The sequence below is a fragment of the Acinonyx jubatus genome, chromosome F2 (assembly GCF_027475565.1).
Source record: "Acinonyx jubatus isolate Ajub_Pintada_27869175 chromosome F2, VMU_Ajub_asm_v1.0, whole genome shotgun sequence".
Taxonomy (NCBI): Eukaryota; Metazoa; Chordata; class Mammalia; order Carnivora; family Felidae; genus Acinonyx; species Acinonyx jubatus.
In genome coordinates this window covers 70,331,582-70,350,710 of record NC_069394.1, presented here as the reverse complement: position 1 = coordinate 70,350,710, position 19,129 = coordinate 70,331,582, and the positions used below count along the sequence as shown (strand labels likewise).

General features: G+C 45.5%; 1 protein-coding gene across 4 annotated transcripts in view; it reads left to right on the top strand.

Moving 5' to 3' along the window:
• The window catches only part of CHD7 (chromodomain helicase DNA binding protein 7), a 189,358-nt gene extending 171,226 nt beyond the window's left edge, over nt 1-18,132 (top strand). For 3 of the 4 annotated variants that reach the window (XM_053208384.1, XM_027042926.2, XM_027042927.2), the window contains 15 exons: nt 46-135; nt 613-716; nt 2,076-2,205; nt 2,598-2,670; nt 2,828-2,885; nt 3,564-3,792; nt 4,045-4,253; nt 4,379-5,050; nt 5,967-6,127; nt 8,727-8,954; nt 9,179-9,622; nt 13,037-13,258; nt 14,509-14,649; nt 14,842-14,946; nt 16,223-18,132. In XM_053208384.1, coding sequence (XP_053064359.1) covers nt 46-135; nt 613-716; nt 2,076-2,205; nt 2,598-2,670; nt 2,828-2,885; nt 3,564-3,792; nt 4,045-4,253; nt 4,379-5,050; nt 5,967-6,127; nt 8,727-8,954; nt 9,179-9,622; nt 13,037-13,258; nt 14,509-14,649; nt 14,842-14,946; nt 16,223-17,158 — 3,802 coding nt within the window. In that variant the 3' untranslated portion in view covers nt 17,159-18,132. The remainder of the gene's footprint in view (nt 1-45; nt 136-612; nt 717-2,075; nt 2,206-2,597; nt 2,671-2,827; nt 2,886-3,563; nt 3,793-4,044; nt 4,254-4,378; nt 5,051-5,966; nt 6,128-8,726; nt 8,955-9,178; nt 9,623-13,036; nt 13,259-14,508; nt 14,650-14,841; nt 14,947-16,222) is intronic. The other variant, XM_027042928.2, reaches the window with a different exon arrangement.
• The last annotated feature ends 997 nt before the right edge of the window (nt 18,133-19,129 follow it).

The following is a 19,129-nucleotide window of genomic DNA, read 5'->3' as shown; positions in this document are numbered from 1 at the left end:
GTCCTGAAGTGAAGAACTTTTTCCCCCCTCTGTCTTCCTCTCCAGGGTCCTGCTGCGTGTCCGCATGCTGTACTACCTAAGACAAGAAGTTATAGGAGACCAGGCAGATAAGATTTTAGAGGGTGCTGACTCAAGGTTAGTGCAAACGCACGCCGCTCTGTGCCTCCGCGTCATAATCCGGGAGGTCGGGAAACACCGCCGGTCGGGTTGGGTTTCGGCACCTCCAGAGACCCTCGGGGCCGCATCTCCTTTTTTGCGCCTGGGAGCACGGGGCGGGGGCGCGCGACGGTCGTCGGGGAGAGCGTGTGTGGATGTGCGCGTGTCATATAAAAAGGTGTGCACTGCATGGCTGGCGTTCTGAGGTGACCTTCAAAACGGGGCCCCGTGCGATGAAGTTCATTTCTGGCTACGGCAGAAAGCAACTGGCCGACACCCTTTCTTTTAACCTTTGCCCGCTCCCCCCCTCCGCGCGCCGCCCCCCCCCCCCCCCACGACCAGATGCTTGTTGTGGGAAGGGGGTGTGTGAGCCCGTGTACCGTGTTTGTGGTTGCCCGGGATCCGTTTTTAATCTTACGTGTGTTGCGAACATTATGTGAACGGTTGTCTTTATAGTGAGGCTGATGTGTGGATCCCTGAACCCTTCCATGCGGAAGTCCCCACAGATTGGTGGGATAAGGAAGCAGATAAGTCCCTCCTAATTGGAGTGTTCAAACACGGTGAGTGAAGTTTCTGTCCGACCACGTCTGGACTGTGTGGCTTTGTCGTTAGAGCTCTGCGCGTGCTCTTTTCCAAAGTCATAATATTAATGAGGATAGTTCCAGAGGACTCTTGGCTTCTTCCATTTTCCTCTACTAAAAATCTAATACGAACTGTAAATATCAGATGCTGTTTTTGAATGTTTGTTGAGTCTTTGAGAAGAAAACATTTCTTTCTTGGCTGTAAATAAAACCCAAACCATATTTGTTTTAATAATCGCCAAGTCGTCCTATAGCTCTCCCTAAACTTTGCTTCGAAGCATGGCTCCCCTTGCTTAGCTCTGCCAACCCGTGTCAAAGTGGACGGTGGGCTTAACCTCTGCTATTAATCTGTACAAGTGCCTCCTGGGCTTTGTTCCAAGCAATATTTCACAAATGTCAGTGCCGAGAACTCACGGCTCCCCTGAGTGGGATGCAGCCTTGTTAACTTTGAAAGGCTGGGGGATGCAGAACTGGCATGATATATACAGCGAGCGATTCCTGATTATAATCCCAATTCTCTGGGGGTCACGGAGGTATTCTCAGCAGCCCAGCCTGACTAAAGGGGAGAATGATGGCTTATAAAACCTTTCATGATTACAGTTTGGCTTGCGGCTCTGCAGCAGTTAGGAGCGATGCGTTCTATGTAGTACACATCCTAATTGAATTGTGCTGTTCTGCCTACGTACTGCAGCCGCGTTTTGTGAGCTCGGCCTAAAAATCATTTTCCCGCAGTGCACTGTTGGGATCTGCCATTTTCCATCTAGTCAACTCGGGCAGTCAAAAAGCAAATTGCAGTTTGAAAACCATGGAGGGAACAGTGTCGTCTTACTGACATGCATCATCCTAAACCTAATAAGACAGGTTCGCTGGCCTTACGTAGACAGGGATTTTCAGCCAGCGGTGCGAGTTCCTGCAGGACTGAAGCCGCTCACAGGAGGACGGGGCGGACGCAGAGTACCCTGCGGAGGTCATGAAGGAGCATTATGAAGCCTTTTAAATGTCAAGCAAAATTAGGTCTTGGGGAAAATGGGGTCAAAATTCTTCCCAGGCATCTCGCAGTTATTTTGAACCTGTTTTTCCGGTAGTGTTTGTGGTCATTCGGCTAAGATCCCTGAAATGTAACTCGGGCCCCCCACACCCCACACCCCACCCCGCCCCGCCCCACATCTGGCCTGCAGTGAGCGTCCTATGGAATGCTTCCCTAAAACAAGGTTCCTAAGTGATCGTCTCAGCTGAGGGATGAACTTGGTATACCGGGGCAGTGCTGTGATTTTTGTCAGTGATGGCCCTCTTGCTGTTTCTGTGCATGTCCTCTGTGGGCCGGTGGTTATGGCACAGGCTACGAGAAGTACAATTCCATGCGAGCTGACCCCGCACTGTGCTTCCTGGAACGAGTCGGGATGCCCGATGCCAAGGCCATAGCTGCCGAGCAAAGAGGAACAGACATGCTAGCAGATGGCGGTGACGGGTAAGAAGGACATTTAAAAATTTTAATAAACTTTATGTCAGTGTCACATCTATTGGCAGTGTTCAGTTCTTATACCGCGCTAGGCACTGCGTGGCGTCTGATTTGAACTTCCGTGACGTTTACCAGGACAGTCTGTTTATGTGTCATAATGATTATTTAAACACAATGTATTATCTGGATAATCTGAAACATGCTTGTTTTTTCCAAATGATGACACTTCCCCCGCCCCAGCCCCTTCCCCCATGACCGCACGATTCAAACCCTGATAGGGTCGCCTTTGATGTCAAATCCAGAATTAAAATTGGCGTTGGGCAGGCTAGTAGTCTTTTGCGAGCCCCCTCAGTCTGTTGCTTATCTGTACGATTTAAACGTTTTTTACAATTTTGATACAGGGGAGAATTTGATAGAGAAGATGAAGACCCGGAATATAAACCAACCAGGACTCCATTCAAGGATGAAATAGATGTAAGGACTTGAGTATATTGACTTTTACGGCACCAGTAAAATATTATATGCCCATATACGACTTGTTAAACTTTATAGATGGTGGCCTTCTCCTTAAAAGATAAAGCAAAGTGAAACCCCAAATTGAAACGATTCTGTTTCTTGCTTTGCTTTCAAGGAATTTGCAAATTCTCCTCCAGAAGATAAGGAAGAATCCATGGAGATCCGCTCCACAGGTAAGGCTCCGCAGAAGCCCGCAGAGCAGAGCAAACTATGCCGTGAGGCATCGCTCACGTGTCTGCCCTCGGCTTCTCCATGAGTGTCGTTTCTTCTACGCCGACTCGTCCCTTTTGTGAGTCATTTTAATTCTTGTTTATTTTTCATAACATTGAATTTCGTTGATGAAATAACTATTTTTGGGGTTAAGGTAATTTACATGTATTTATTTACCGGTCAGCGGAAGCTTTTCAGCATCTTTGGAAATCTATCTCTTGGGAGTAGGGAGGGCATTTGCTAGGTGTCTGAAATAGTGCAAGTTTGTAGAAAACTGACCTTCCCTCTAATGTAAAATAATCAGCGAGCAATCATGTGATTAGCTCTTATGTTCAAGATTGGTATGCCAAGTACATTACAGGAAAACATCCTCATATTGTCGTTCGTGGCATAAAGTATGTTTCTTTACGTAAAACTGATGAGTAAACATGCTCCCCCCCCCCCAAGGAGTTAAAAAAGAAGCAGTTTGTAAGTTTCATACTAATATTATCCTTTATTTATATTTTAAAAATGAGAGCACGAAGATGCCCTTTCCCACACTGTCATCTGAATGTTAATGAGTCATCTTGTTTTGATGGAAAATCCTGTGTATTGCGAGATTGCAGCTACACATTTCAAAAATATTTTTTCCACTTCCCCAGGCAAGCACAGCGAGAGTAATGCTGAGTTAGGCCAACTTTACTGGCCCAACACCTCGACCCTGACCACCCGTCTGCGCCGGCTCATTACTGCCTATCAGCGCAGCTATAAAAGGCAACAAATGAGGCAAGAGGCTCTAATGAAGACTGACCGGCGGAGACGGCGGCCTCGGGAGGAAGTGAGAGCACTAGAAGCGGAAAGGGAAGCTATAATATCTGAGAAACGGCAAAAGTGAGTTTCTGCAGGGTTTTACTGAGCTCCTGGTATGTGCCTCTCTTCTCTGCCCTTCTCAGCCGGCAAGAGGCGAGAATCACGTCCCAGATAATGATCAAAGAAAGTCTCAGTACATCAAAGCTGTCTGTCTGTCTCTCGCCCCCAGAATAAGTACCATACATTAAGTTTAGGGGAGAAGGGGAAAAGAATTAATAAACTTTAAGCCTGTTTACTCAAGTACAGTTTAAGCTAATGTCTTCTTGCTCATAGGTGGACAAGAAGAGAAGAGGCTGATTTTTACCGTGTGGTATCCACTTTTGGAGTTATTTTTGACCCCATGAAACAGCAGTTTGACTGGAACCAATTTCGAGCCTTTGCCAGACTTGACAAAAAGTCTGACGAGAGTTTGGAGAAATACTTCAGTTGTTTTGTGGCCATGTGTAGGCGAGTGTGTCGAATGCCCACTAAGCCAGATGATGGTAGGTTCTTCTTGTAACGAAAGTTCTATGGTAAAAGGCCGAATAAAGTGAAAAATAGAGAGTGAACAATTGAAAGTGTACTCAGGTTTTTTTTCCAAGTGAATACAATTGTTTTCATGTTACAGAACCACCTGACCTCTCCTCCATGATTGAGCCAATCACAGAAGAGCGTGCCTCTAGAACTCTCTACCGCATCGAACTGCTGCGGAAAATACGCGAGCAGGTTCTTCATCACCCTCAGCTGGGAGAGAGGCTGAAGCTCTGCCAGCCGAGTTTGGATTTGCCAGAGTGGTGGGAATGTGGGAGGCATGACCGGGACTTGCTGGTCGGCGCTGCTAAACACGGGGTCAGCCGGACGGATTATCACATCCTCAATGACCCCGAGTTATCTTTCTTGGATGCGCACAAAAATTTTGCCCAGAACCGAGGGGCAGGTAACCTGTCCTCCCTGACTCCACTGGCCGTTGGATTTGGCCAGACTCCTGCCGTCCTCCCGTCTGCTCACGCCCAGGAAGAGAAGGCTGCGGGACAAAGCGAGGGCAAAGCGGAGGAGTCTGGCGGCATGACCACCCAAGAGAAACCCGAGGGGAAGGAGGAGGAAGAAGAGACCGACGGCAGGGAGAAGGACAGTAAGCAGGGCTGTGAGGCCGAGGCGAGCTCTGTGAAAAGTGACCTGAAAGGGATGGAGGTCGGTGCCGACACAGGGCCCAAGTCTATTTCGGAAAAAGGTTCTGAAGAGGACGAAGAAGAAAAGCTGGAGGATGATGATAAGTCAGAAGAGTCTTCCCAGCCTGAAGGTAATGCCTCGCCATTCGGTCCTCTCTCCCGGCCCCACCGGGGCGGTCGTGACAGGCCATGGTTTCCTGTCACGTGACAAGGGCTCTTGTTTACATTTTCAGGGTAATTTGTGTACATGTTCCTCCGGACGGGTGGTGTCAGGTTATGCTTAGGCGTACATTTTGCTCCGATGTGGCGTGGAAACACGGTATTTCGAGCAACTTCAACGCCCAGAAGGGTGTTACGGGCACGTAACAATTTCCAGATTAAGAGGAGGGGTCAGCTTGATGGTAGTGGTATCAGAAGAATTCCAGATGACTTTAATTTGGACAGATACACGTGAAGGACAAGGGTCATTCACTGAGTAAATACTGGTGATTAATTTCAAACAAATGATGCTTAATTTTAGTTTTAAATCAGAAGTAAAGGGTAGAAGTAGAATCTGAAAATAACCAGTGTTCTTTGTGAGTCTCAGTTTGGTTGCTGTTCCCAACACAAAGGAAAACCAAATAAAGCATCCTGTCGTACTGTCCCTCTGGAGCTGGGGCTTGGTGCTCTGGTGGGTTGTTAGCCTCCCTCCTGTGGGCAGGGCTGTGGGGGCAGGGGGGGGGGACCACATCGCATGGAGAGGCTCTTGAGTCAGAGACCTGGTTGTCATTCCACCTCCTCCGAGATGCACGGGCACAATGTCAGATAACTAGTGATGTCACCTCCCTAAGCCCGTCTGCTTCTTCATCCATAAAATGAGGAGAACACCATCTGCACAAAAGGCCCGTTAGCAGCTTTAACAACAAGATTATAAGATGCCTAATACCATAAAGTAGGTACTCAATAAAATGGAGCCACGTGGTATTCAAATTTTTCACCCTGTCCTCTCTAAACTTCTTTTCCAGTGATGCTGTGGTCGTGAGTAATGCACACTAACTCATTTCTTAGCAGGAGCTGTCTCTAGAGGGAAGAATTTCGATGAAGAAAGCAATGCCTCCATGAGCACCGCTAGGGATGAAACCCGAGATGGGTTCTACATGGAGGATGGAGACCCTTCAGTAGCTCAGCTCCTTCATGAAAGAACATTTGCCTTCTCATTTTGGCCTAAGGTTGGTGGGGGTTTTTAGGTTTTTGTTTTGTGGGCCAAAAAAGAGTGGGGGGTACGGGAAATCATTCCAGTTTGATTTTTCAAGTAAGTGTAAGGTCAACTTTGACACAGGGTATGAGGACTGTAGATTTTTCTCATGTTTTAAAGTCTGTGCGGTACTTTTGTAACAGGATAGGAGAGGTGACATGAAAGGAAGGTAAAAAGAACCCTTCATATGGATCTTTGGCTCCTTGAGGTTTTTTAGGCTGGCGATCGATCACGTTGTGCAGTATGGTCTATGGCTTGTTTCCACAGACTCACCCTATAGCAAAATGAAATGTGTACAGGTCTTTCTCTTTCCTTCCTTTCTTCCTTTTTTTTTTTTTTTTTTTTTTTTATTGTGGTAAAAACTACACAACATGAAATTTATGATCTTAGCCAATTTTATTTTTTATTTAAAAAAAATTTTTTTTTTAACATTTATTTATTTTTGAGACAGAGAGAGACAGAGCATGAACGGGGGAGGGTCAGGGAGAGGGAGACACAGAATCGGAAACAGGCTCCAGGCTCTGAGCTGTCAGCACAGAGCCCGACGCGGGGCTCGAACTCACGGACCGCGAGATCGTGACCTGAGCCGAAGTCGGCCGCTTAACCGACTGAGCCACCCAGGCGCCCCTGATCTTAACCAATTTTAAATGTACACTTCAGTAGTTCTAAGTATATTCACATCACCATAAGATCTCCAGCATGTTATCTTGCATGACTGAAACTTTGTACCCACTAAACAGCTCCCTCTCTCCTCTCCCCCCAGCCTCTGGCAACCACTACTCTCCTCTCTGTTGGAATCACGCAGTAGTCACCCTTTCGTGGCTTGCTTATTGCACTTCTTGTCATCTGATGCTCAGGGTTTATCCACGTGGCAGCATGTGACAGGATTTCCTTCCTTTTTAAGGCTGAATAATATTCCATTGTGTGTACATATCACATCTTCCTGTCTTCATCTGTCCTTGGGACATTTGGGTTCCGTCCCCTTCTTCGCTTATTATAGTGCTCCTGTGAACACGAGTATGCGAATATCTGTTTGAGAACCGGCTTTCAGTTCCTTTGGGTATATACTCAGAAGTGGGATTGCTGGGTCACGTGGTAATTCTATTTTTGATTGTTCTGAGGAGCCTCCATACTGTTTTCTGTAGCAGTCACACCATTTGCCGTCCCGCCAACAATGCACAAGGGAAAAATATGTGGACATGTAAAAAATGTGGGTTTTAATTTTTTTTAAATCTGAAACAGAGCTTTCAGAGTTAAGACACCTTCATAGGTTTGGAAACTCAGCCTGGGAGAGGGTGGGCTATTGACCCATTTGCTCCAAACAATTATGAGGTAATTCCAAATGTAGTTATCTGCAACCAAAAGCAAAATGGAAATTACTTTTTTGGCTAACTAGCATAATTTATAATAAATCCCTATGTAATTTGGGTCTGTTTCTTTGGGGTGGGGACATAATCATTTCTAATCACCGTAACAGGGCTGTCTGGTTTAAAACAAACAACACAAAAACAGTCTCCGTTGACTGATCCCCAGGCTGGTCTTCCACAGTGTCAGCTATGTGAGAAACAATGTGAAATTTTTAGCTGAAGAGTGTACTATCAAAGATGTTTTTTTTTCTCTGTATTCTCTGTTATGCCGATCTCCCTTATTGAGTATAGAAGAGTTTCCCAGATCAGTAAAAAGTCTGTCGTGGCAGACACTTTTAATCTATGGAAACTGGGCCTAAGAGCTGTAATTAGAAATTTTTAATGTACACGCTTCAATGAAATTTGAAGTGATAATAGGTGGGGAATGCAAATTGACATTCATTAGGTGTTCCTAGGTTGGTGCCCATTTTGTAATGCTGAACTTTATTAATAGTGACGCTAATGATGTCCCACTTCCTGGGACACATTTCGATCCAGCCTGTGGATCTGAAGCACCAGAACATCCAGAAGCTAAATGCAGGGTTCCATTGTTGTCTGCTGGTGTTCACCAACAATTCTTTAAACTTGAACAGAAGTTACTCTGGAAATGTGGGGGATATTTTAGAGATGGTTACGTAATGTTTTCTCATTTGTGTGATCCGGTGTTGATAGTTGAAAAATACTAGGTTTTCTATGTTGGGGCTATCTTAGGACCTCCCACCACAGCAAAGTAGTTTTTGTGGATTTTGTTTATTTACTCACTTGTTTTTCGTTTTCTTTTACTTTTTTCCCACTGGTTGAGTTGTTTTTTTTTTTTTTAATTTAATTTTATTTTTTAAGTTTATTTCTTTATTTTGAGAGAGAGAGAGCAAGCAGAGGAGGGGCAGGGAGAGGGGGGAGGGAGAGAATCCCAAGCAGGTTCCACTGTCAGCACAGAGCCCGATGTGGGGCTCCAACTCACGAACCGTGAGATCATGACCTGAGCCAAAATCAAGAGTTGGACACTTCACCGACCAAGCCACCCAGGCGTGTCCTGCCCCCCCTCCCCACCCCCCGCGATTGCCTTTGAAACCTTTTATGCTCTTTAGCATCTTGATGGAAATATTTATCTAGTGATTTTCACCCCGTCTTTGTTGCAATTTTGTGTGACTTTTCTTCTCCCTCCAGGACCGAGTAATGATAAACCGATTAGACAACATCTGTGAAGCCGTGCTGAAAGGCAAATGGCCAGTAAATAGGCGCCAGATGTTTGATTTCCAGGGCCTCATCCCTGGTTACACGCCACCCACCATGGACAGTCCCCTGCAGAAGAGGAGCTTTGCCGAGCTCTCCATGGTCGGCCAAGCTAGCATTAGTGGGAGCGAGGACCTCACGACTTCTCCTCAGTTGTCAAAGGTGAGTTTGTTTTGCTGTTCAGAGGTGAGCTGTCTGAGTCTTTGCTCAGTTTGGAAGCTCGTGTCTCACTGGTCCTACTCAGAGTCAAGATGGCTGCCGTTTCCTCAGCTCTTTTTCAGCAGTTATGCATGTTTAGTTCCTGAAGCTTCTTGTTCTTTTTTCTGAAAGCCAGCCCGTTAGCAGATACAGTTTTGGCTCACTGTCGTGTTGTAATTTTTCAATAGGAAGACGCCCTAAACCTCTCTGTCCCTCGCCAGCGGAGGAGGAGGAGGAGAAAAATTGAAATTGAGGCCGAGAGAGCGGCCAAGCGGCGAAACCTCATGGAAATGGTTGCTCAGCTGAGGGAGTCTCAAGTGGTCTCAGAAAACGGACAAGAAAAAGTTGTAGATTTATCAAAGGCCTCAAGAGAGGCTGCAAGCTCTACCTCAAATTTTTCGTCTCTTACTTCAAAGTTTATCTTGCCTAATGTCTCGACACCGGTGTCCGATGCCTTTAAGACTCAAATGGAGCTGCTCCAGGCAGGCCTGTCACGCACACCCACGAGGCATCTGCTTAACGGCTCCCTGGTGGATGGAGAGCCTCCCATGAAGAGGAGGCGGGGAAGGAGGAAAAACGTGGAGGGTCTTGATCTGCTTTTCATGAGCCACAAACGGACGTCATTGAGTGCAGTAAGTTAAGGAGCTCACTTCCATTGTGTGTGCCCACGGTGGCAGTCAGAGTCCCTGCCATTCTGACGACACTGGCCTGTGCTCCTCTCAGGGATGTGGTATTAAAGCTGGCTTCTTCCACTAAAGAAATAGGATCACAGTGAACACTCGTGGTTCTGGGCTGAAAAATTGTGTCGAGCATTGATACAGATCACTCGGCCTGAACCAAATGTAGCTTGAGGATTTATTCCTCCCGAGATCCTGATACATTGATTACTCTCGGAAGACTAGCCCAAAACAAAAACACGTTCTTCTGAGCCTATAATTGTTATCTCTGAATTCCTGAGGCGGAAAAAGCTTCTGCTCTTAAAAATATTGTTGTTTGGGGTTCTGACATTTATTAGATTAGTATAAATGTTGAGTTTCAGACTGGAGATTTGTGTTCATATACAGAGCTAGTGATGGCAAATTCTCCTATCTTTGTAACTGCAGCTGTTTTTAAAATCTCAATCGAAAAAAAAAAAACCCGTTCTAGTTTAGGTTTGTGTGAAATGTATGTGCCAATGGATTTTGACATTTTCAACTCAAAGGAAATGAGGACAGTGGGACCAAAATAACCCCTTCCCTAATCTTCAGTCACCCCGCTTACACATGCGCTGCCTGGGCAGTGACGAGGGTTTTACCCCAAAGAACCCAATTTCATGTAGTCCATTTTTAAAAGGACAAATTGGTACCAGGCATCTTAAGCCTTATTGATTTGGAACCCGGATCAGCATAGGGACACTGGAGCTGGTTTGTGAACGAGGAGCCAGCACTCCAGGAGAGACTCTTTCCCTGGGCAGGTGGGACACAGTTTGGGAAACACTGGAATTTGAAACAGGGAGGAGGGAGACGTTTCTTTCAACAGTTCTTACTTTTTCCAACCCTATTCTTATTTGGTCATTTTTTTATTTCTTAAACTTTTTTTTTTAAATGTTTTTATTTATTTTTGAGACAGGGAGAGACAGAGCATGAGCAGGCGAGGGGCAGAGAGAGAGGGGGAGAGAGAGAGGGGGAGACACAGAATCTGAAACAGCCTCCAGGCTCTGAGCTGTCGGCACAGAGCCCGACGCGGGGCTCAAACTTACGGACCGTGAGATCATGACCTGAGCTGAGGTCGGACGTCCAACCGACTGAGCCACCCAGGCGCCCCGCTGTTTCTTAAATCTCAAGAAAGCCAAATAACTTAAAAGGGCAGTAAAAGGAGTGGTTGAGTTAAAGGTTAGAAATGACAAAATAGCATTCACTGGGATTTGCCCTCTGGTGGGGTCTGACTGAAACAGAAGCTTCTGGGTGATTAGAAGTTAATTTTAAAATTCATTACCATGTACCAATCATAATAATGGTCATTTCTGTGGAGCATACGATTACTTTTAGAATCTTATAAAAATATACCTTGTAATCGATCAACTGTGACTGGTTATTCCCTAAGTTCAAATGCCGTTTCTAGGTGTGTGGTCCCCAAAGTGTACCACTAGTGATTAGCCTCCCTACTCGAAACCACCCTAGCACTTGGATAGATTTTGTTCCCTGAAAATCCTTTCTCCATAAGCATCAACATGTTGGTGAGTTTCTGCATCTCCCACCTCTATTTATTCACTACTGTATTTAATATTTGAATCGTAGCACGTATTTGTCTGTGGTCCGGGCATCAGGAATTAACAGTGTGAACCAGGTGCTATTTCCTATTGTAACTATGTACTCTGTGTTAAACTTCAGGCTGACTTTATGCATTTTACATATTTTCAGTCATCCCTAAGAACTTATTGATGTCTCTCCTTTTTCTAAAGTCACATAAACAACCCAGCTCAGAATTCCTAAGAGATGTTAGAGAATGTATTTTAAATTTTTGTTTCTCTCACTGTCAAATGTTAGAATTTAGGGGTTACGTATTTGGTATTGTGCGAAGTCATGTGCATACACATAAAATACAAGGAAAATGCTGATTGAGCTATAAATAAATGGAATAGTAAAGAGGCATAAAGGTCAGCAATGTTACTTATATGGAAGAAGACAAGTCCTAAAATCTTTCATTGTGTCCATACTCAAACTGGAGACCATTTTGCGTTGCCATGAAAAGTAAGGATACAGTCATCCTACATCCAACAACATGGTAGAAGTTGTCCCTGTGTGCACTCCCTGCCCCCTGCCCCCCCCCACCCAAAGTACAATGCAAAGAATAAGTGCTAAACAAGTGCTTGCACTGGAAAACTCACAGTGTTTAAGATGAGTGACTGATAAATAATATCGTATCCTAGCTGTGAGGCATGCCTCGGGTACTTTGTGAGCCCAAAGGAAGAATGGGAATGGAAGGAGAAGGATACGGGGAGAAACAGATGAGGAAGTTTCCTTAGACGTGGTCATACTTTGGTTAAGTTTTGAAGATTGTGTAGGTGTTGGTCATTTGAAAAGAGCTTACAGGGAGAACATGTGCAAAGGCACTGAGGCTAGAGACAGCCTTCCATGGTTGGTAAACTGAAAGTCATCGGCAGCAGGGGAATTCGATGAGGAGGTGAAGTTCGACAGAAGTGAGCTTGGATACAAGGTAGGATATAAATCGGGGAGGGCCTTGGCTGCCATGCTAAAGAACTTGGATTCTATCCTGAAGGTGATGGGGAATTCAGTTACCAAATAATTTAAATAGTTTAACTAGTTCCTAGTTAAACTAGGAAGAGTGCATTTTAGAAAACCGACTGCAGTACAGCAGTGTGGAAGTCTGAGTAAAGAAGAGCGGAACTAGAATCAGGGAGACCATTTAGGAATATCACAGTAATTTGGGGTGGGGGTGGGCAGTGACGAAGAACTGAGCCCAAGTAGAAGCAGTAGGAATAGACAGTGGGCTGTCAGAAAAGTTGTCTAGAGGTTGGAGTAATAGTGTGGGGACCACCGGTTGGACAGTGGTAGAGAACAGGCTTCCAATTGGGCGTGATATTTTCAGTGTTGCCTCACACACCTGCTTCAAAATATTGTCCTACCAATAAAATTGTACGGTTCAGAGAGTGCCAAAAAGCTATGCACGAGATGGCTGCTGGATTCCTTCAATTATAATTTCTTTAGTGATGTTATCCCGAGATCCCCGAGAGAGATTGAGAGGCTACCTTTCATGCATGTCAAGCTCAGACTACACTGCCCGTGCCCTAGTGGCTTAAGATCTCAAACATGGAGCATTGGCGGGCTGTGGATTTCCTCCCTAATTACTTAATTCTGTAGTGTGGAGAGTGATATTAAAGCTTCATCTTCTAATTTGATAGCTGTTCCAAAACTGACAGTGTTTCAGGTAGCTTTTTTCCCTTTTTGGTCAAAGATCCATTATGCTAGGATAGCATTTTCTTGGGATAAGACATTTCTGGAATCTCTCATCCTATGAGAATTCAGACCACTGTCAACTTTCTGCAGGAGGATGCTGAGGTGACCAAAGCTTTCGAAGAAGATATAGAGACCCCACCTACAAGAAACATTCCTTCTCCTGGACAGCTGGACCCAGACACGCGGATCCCCGTGATAAATCTTGAAGACGGGACTAGGCTGGTGGGGGAGGACGCTCCTAAAAATAAGGACTTAGTTGAATGGCTGAAGCTGCATCCTACTTACACTGTTGATATGCCAAGTTATGTACCAGTAAGTATCGCAGAGTTTAGTTGGGAGGAGTCCCGTGAGGGGAGCCCTCACGATTCCCCGGTAGAACACAGAAATTCTTGGTCTTTCTGCCTCATCTCGAACGTTCCCAGGTTTCTGTCACTGTGTGTTTTACATTAGAAAAACTAGCTTCAAGTCAGGAAGGAAAGCTCGTAGTTACTTGACGATGCCCATTATGCAGTCCCTTACTTTCTCCTTCCACCAAATAGACATGATTTCTTCAGTTATTCTTTACACGGCCTGGTTTTCAGGTGGTCTCATTAGTGGGATGACACTCACGAATGCACTTTAATTGGTTCAGACCAGGTCTGACGAGCACAGAGTACTACGAAGCTGTTACTTGCAGAAATTTGACTAGCTAACAACAGCCCAAGACTTTATTAGCTTCCCTTTCGAACAACTAACACTTACGCCTTCCCTTAAACATTAAACAATATCTCCAGATGATTTGTCACAGAAACTGCTTGTAAGCTGGCAGCACAACAAATCTTTTACTTCCTATGTACTTAGTGACTGGTTTTTTTAAAAAAACCTTAAGTGTAGGATTTCACATTTTATTTCATTGAGTTCAGCTCGAGTTGAGTCCTTGCCATTCAGAAGGCCCCCTCCTGCACGGGGCCTTTTATCCCCGGGTTGCTCCTGTCCATGTACAGTCTGTATCATAGACATGAGGTCATCTCTGTGTTCATCCACGTCACTGGGTAGAAATTAGTAAGGGTACTTGAGAAAGTTTCCTTTAAAGATACCGTGACTTAGTTAAACATTTAAAGAAAAGGCTTTATGTGGGGTTACTGATAAACAAAAGGAAAAGCAGATTCTCAGCTTACGTGTACAAAGAGAAAAATTGTTTGTTTGTTTTTCTTTTTAAAGAAAATCTTAGTTTCTGATAACTAAAACGATGCCCAAACCTTCCATAGTAATTGAAAATGGCATGACTGGGGGCACTTGGCTGGCTCGGTAGGTAGTGTGTGCAACTCTTGATCTCCAGGTCGTGAGTTCGAGCCCCACATTGGGCATAGAGATTACTTTAAAAAAAACAGAAAGAAAGAAAGAGAGAGAGAGAGAGAGAGAGAGAGAGACAAAGAGAAAGAAAGAAAGAAAGAAAGAAAGAAAGAAAGAAAGAAAGAAAGAAAGAAAGAAAAAATGGCTTCACTATTCTGTCATTTATGCAGGAAAGAGTAAGTACTAAATACAATATACTAAATACGCATTTGGGGGCTTTTTCTTTGCAGAAGAATGCGGATGTGCTGTTTTCCTCATTTCAGAAACCGAAACAGAAACGACATAGATGTCGAAACCCTAATAAATTGGATATAAACACTTTGACAGGAGAAGAAAGGGTGCCTGTTGTCAATAAACGAAATGGAAAGAAGGTGAACGTTTGGGAAAGGGAAATGACCTCCCTGTGTGATTTCTTATCCCAGAAAGCAGCATTTTATCCTTTTTAAGGAAAAGCAATCCTGGTTTCTCCTAGACTATCTGTATAGGATATGTGCGTGTATACCGGGGAAGGGGGGCGGGGGATGTACGTGCTTCTAGATCAGTTTCCAAATGCCTCTCCCCAGATGGGTGGAGCTATGGCGCCTCCGATGAAGGACCTGCCCAGGTGGCTGGAAGAGAACCCTGAATTTGCAGTCGCTCCAGACTGGACTGAGATAGTGAAGCAGTCTGTAAGTACAAACTCGGCACTTCCACCAGGAAAGGGGTTTATACAAAACCGTTGCCCTGGGCTTCTCTTTATTTTCCGTTGACCATTAATTATTCAATTATAACTTATTCTTCACTTAAAAGACATAATAAATCATCGTTTTTCCTATTGGTATATCATTAATCCAAAGTGGAAGAACTGGACAGCTCTGATTTACAAGGACGGTAGAGGAACACGCATTCACGGTCTTGGAGGTAGACTCACCACGGGCGGAATGCCCCAGGTAAACCTGGTTATGAACAGCTCACCTGTAGGATGGAATTCGCGGTGGTTGAGGTCACTAAGGTTAACTGGGAATTTTGATTTTAAAAGAAAGAATACACCTTCGCCTAAAATTTTTTTCCACTTCAGTTTCTTCCAAAAATATTAATTTGTTAAAGTCTGGATTTCTTTTTGTTTACTTGTTTCAAGTATACACTACAATTTCTTATTTTTCTTTTGACCTACAGTTCCAGCAGTCTTAGCACATGTACAGTTTCTTGAAGAACCACCACCATAATCAGAATACAGACAGTGCCCTCATCTCCCCCCACCCCAAGTTCTCTTGTAGTCTCCCCTCCCCCTCCCCCGAGTCCACGGCAGCTGCTGGTCTGCGCTCCATCCGGGGTTTTGTCTTTTTGAGGATGCCCTGTAAGCAGAGGCATAAATTATATAACGTTTTTAAGAGGACTTTATATTGCGATCAATCCAAGTGGTTGCACGTGTCAGAGGTTTGTTCCTTTTTACCGCTGAGCACTCCTCCGGTACAGGTACGTGCCCCTGTGTGCGGTTGTCCATCACCCATGGAGGGACATCTGGGTTGTTTCCAGACTTGGGCAGATATGAGTGCAGCTGCTAGAAACCTTTGTGTACAGGTTTTGGGGTGAACACAATTTTTGTTTCTCCAGGGTAGACGCTAAAACGTAATTATAGTTAAATGTTCCAGACTTTTCAACTTCATTTTGATGTGTTGTTTCTCGAGATAGTTACGGACGCTGACGGCTTGACCTTCACCTCACCGGTAGAGTAGCCTTTAACCATTTTTCTGCAGCTCGCCATAATTCCGTGAGTTAACGTAGTGCCAACAGGTAGACTTTCTTCTTTCGTAAGTTTCACCATTGAGCTTTTAGGAGGGAAATGACTGCTTGCGTATCTCCACTCAGTGTCGATATTCAGCGCATCAGAAAGGCCCACCCTGAAATTTAAGTTTTCGCCAGCGACGTTTATAGCCACTGTTTGCCTGTCCCCGTTTGCTTCAGGGTTTTGTTCCCGAGTCGATGTTTGACCGCCTTCTCACCGGCCCCGTGGTGCGGGGGGAAGGAGCGAGCAGGAGAGGACGAAGGCCCAAGAGCGAGATCGCCAGGGCGGCCGCGGCGGCCGCGGCGGCCTCCACTTCCGGAATCAACCCCCTGTTGGTGAACAGCCTGTTTGCCGGGATGGACCTCACGAGCCTTCAGAACCTCCAGAACCTCCAGTCTCTCCAGCTCGCGGGGCTCATGGGCTTCCCTCCAGGACTGGCGACGGCGGCCGCCGCCGCCGGAGGCGACGCCAAGAACCCTGCGGCCGTGCTGCCCCTGATGCTGCCGGGCATGGCGGGCCTGCCCAACGTGTTCGGACTGGGCGGGCTGCTGAACAACCCGCTCTCCGCTGCTGCTGGCAACGCCGCCGCCGCGGCCGCCGCCGCCGCCGCTCCCGGGCAGGGAGAGCCGGAAGACGGCGCCCCGAAAGCGGAAGAGAAAGGCAACGAGAACGAAGACGAGAACAAAGACTCCGAGAAAAGCACAGATGCTGTTTCGGCTACTGACTCTGCGAATGGATCTGTTGGTGCTGCTACTGCCCCGGCCGGATTGCCCTCCAACCCGCTCGCCTTCAACCCTTTCCTCCTGTCCACCGTGGCGCCAGGCCTCTTCTACCCGTCCATGTTTCTACCTCCGGGACTGGGGGGATTGACACTGCCTGGGTTCCCCGCGTTAGCAGGACTCCAGAACGCCGTGGGCTCCAGCGAAGAGAAGGCCCCCGACAAGGCCGAGGGGGGCGCCTTCCAGGAAGAGGAGAACCTGGACGGCAGCGACGCCGAGGAGAACCCGGAAAAGACCGCGGGGTCCTCCGTCTTCGAAGACGAAGGAGCACAGGGTGAAGAGCTGGACTCGCTCGATGGGGGGGATGAACTAGAAAACAACGAAAATGATGAATAACCAGTACCAGTTCCAGTTCAAGTGTTTAAAACTTTTGACAAGTGGTAGTCCTACTGTTTACACTCACAGTTAATGTTCATACCTAGTTTTATAAGCTGTTCTGTAACATAGTGTAGCAAAAAAGAAAAAGAAAAAAAAAAAAGTCCAAGTCATGTTATACAGGTGTGTCAAAAGGTATCTTGGTCATTAAGTATTGTGCAGTGCATTATTTATTATCCCTAGGAGAGATGAAATTTGAGAGGTGATCATGTCTTTTTAAGGAAACTTACATAATGCTCTGCTTCTTCTTTTTTTTTTTTCCTTTTGGTACCATTGGTATTATAATAAAGAGCAATTTGTAACTGAGTGGCACTAATGGAAGGAAGTGCTGCTCAAAGGAAGTATGAAGTTATATATTTAATTTTTTAATTTTAATTTTTTTGCTGTGAAGGTCAAGATGAAATTTACCATACATATCATACTTGCTCATTTGTTTCCCTTTTGACTGTATGGGGGTTCCCACACTTGCGCATCCACACACATCCATACACTCTGACAATCTCCACGTTAGTGTGAACGTCTCTGTCCCGAGGCGCAGCAATAATAAGGCAGCTGTTGAATGTGAAGGGTCCCTTTGGAAATTAACCTACTGGGAGGGTTCTTGCCAGACAGAACTACAGTTCCATTGTCTCGTGGTCTTGTAATGCACTGGTATAAACAAAATAAATAGATAAATAAAGAGTGAGAGAAGAGAGAATCAGGTACCTTTTTTAAATTAAAGGACTTTGTTACTTTAGCCACAAAGCTAAAACAGCATTACCTCAGCTCTAAACTAGCCTTGAAGTTTACAGACATGACTTTGTAAATGTATTGTTTTTCTTTGTTGTGATGTCCTTTTATTTTTTTCTTTGAAAACTGCTATCATGTAAGATAAAATGTAAATTGCTGCCAACTGTAGTAATGATGCTTTTAATAAAAGTGACCCATGATATGCAGAGATGTAATTAGAGAATGTAGTATGTAGGGGAACTGGTGTTCACTCTATTTTTTGTATTCGCAATAGATGCAAATACAGCATTCTGGCCTTTGTACGGTTTCTTGCTATATCCTCTTATCCTAGATGAGCTGTTAGTAATATGCTAAACTGATTGTCTTCAGACCAGACAGGACGAAAAACCTTAAATTACCTTCGCGTAATTCCACTCCAGATATCTCCGCAGAACCACAGACAAAAACCTCCTATTACTCCCTCAAAAGGGCATCTGAGACTGAGAATACTTTAAAATGTGTGCAGCGTCTGATAATGTGGTACACTAAAGAACAAAAGGGCAAAAGAAAAATGAGGCTTTAATAGGCAGAATATCTAGGTCATTTATCCTTGGTTAATGGGTAGGAAAACACAATGCCGGAGTGTCAGCAAGGGACACAAAGGCGCTCTGGTGTCCTGCGGGCCGGTGCTTGATGCCAGAAACGGTGTGGAAAACCCATGTGGGATTAAAAGAGGCCCGCTTAAGCCACCGCGTGCGCACGCGTACAGTCTCGGGAGCTGCCGATCTGTGCTCTCCTTCGTGACCTTTGCTATTTGAGGTTAAATGTAATTTGAGAGCTACTGTTTTCACCTTTCATGTCACCTGACTGAACACAAAGCTCCATTTCCATGCAGCTAGAGAGGAGAGGGAAGGACGTGGATGAGCTGGTCTGCGTTGCCTCCCTCCGCGCCCTCCGCGCCCTCCGCGCCCTCGCGGTCCGTGCCCGACCGGATGCGCTACGAAACGGTTTGTCTAGATTCCTTACAGACACCAAGGTTTGGTTGATTTACATCCCGAGAAGAAAACCTGCCCGTACGATTCTGGAAAAGGAACAGCCTGAAGCCTCCATGTTGGAGACCCTATGGTAGCTTTTCTCCACCATCATTACTATTCTCTCTCGAAAGTCAAAAAATGGGTAGTTTGCACTGGAGGAAAAAGTGCCTTGAAGAGAGTATCTTCTGAA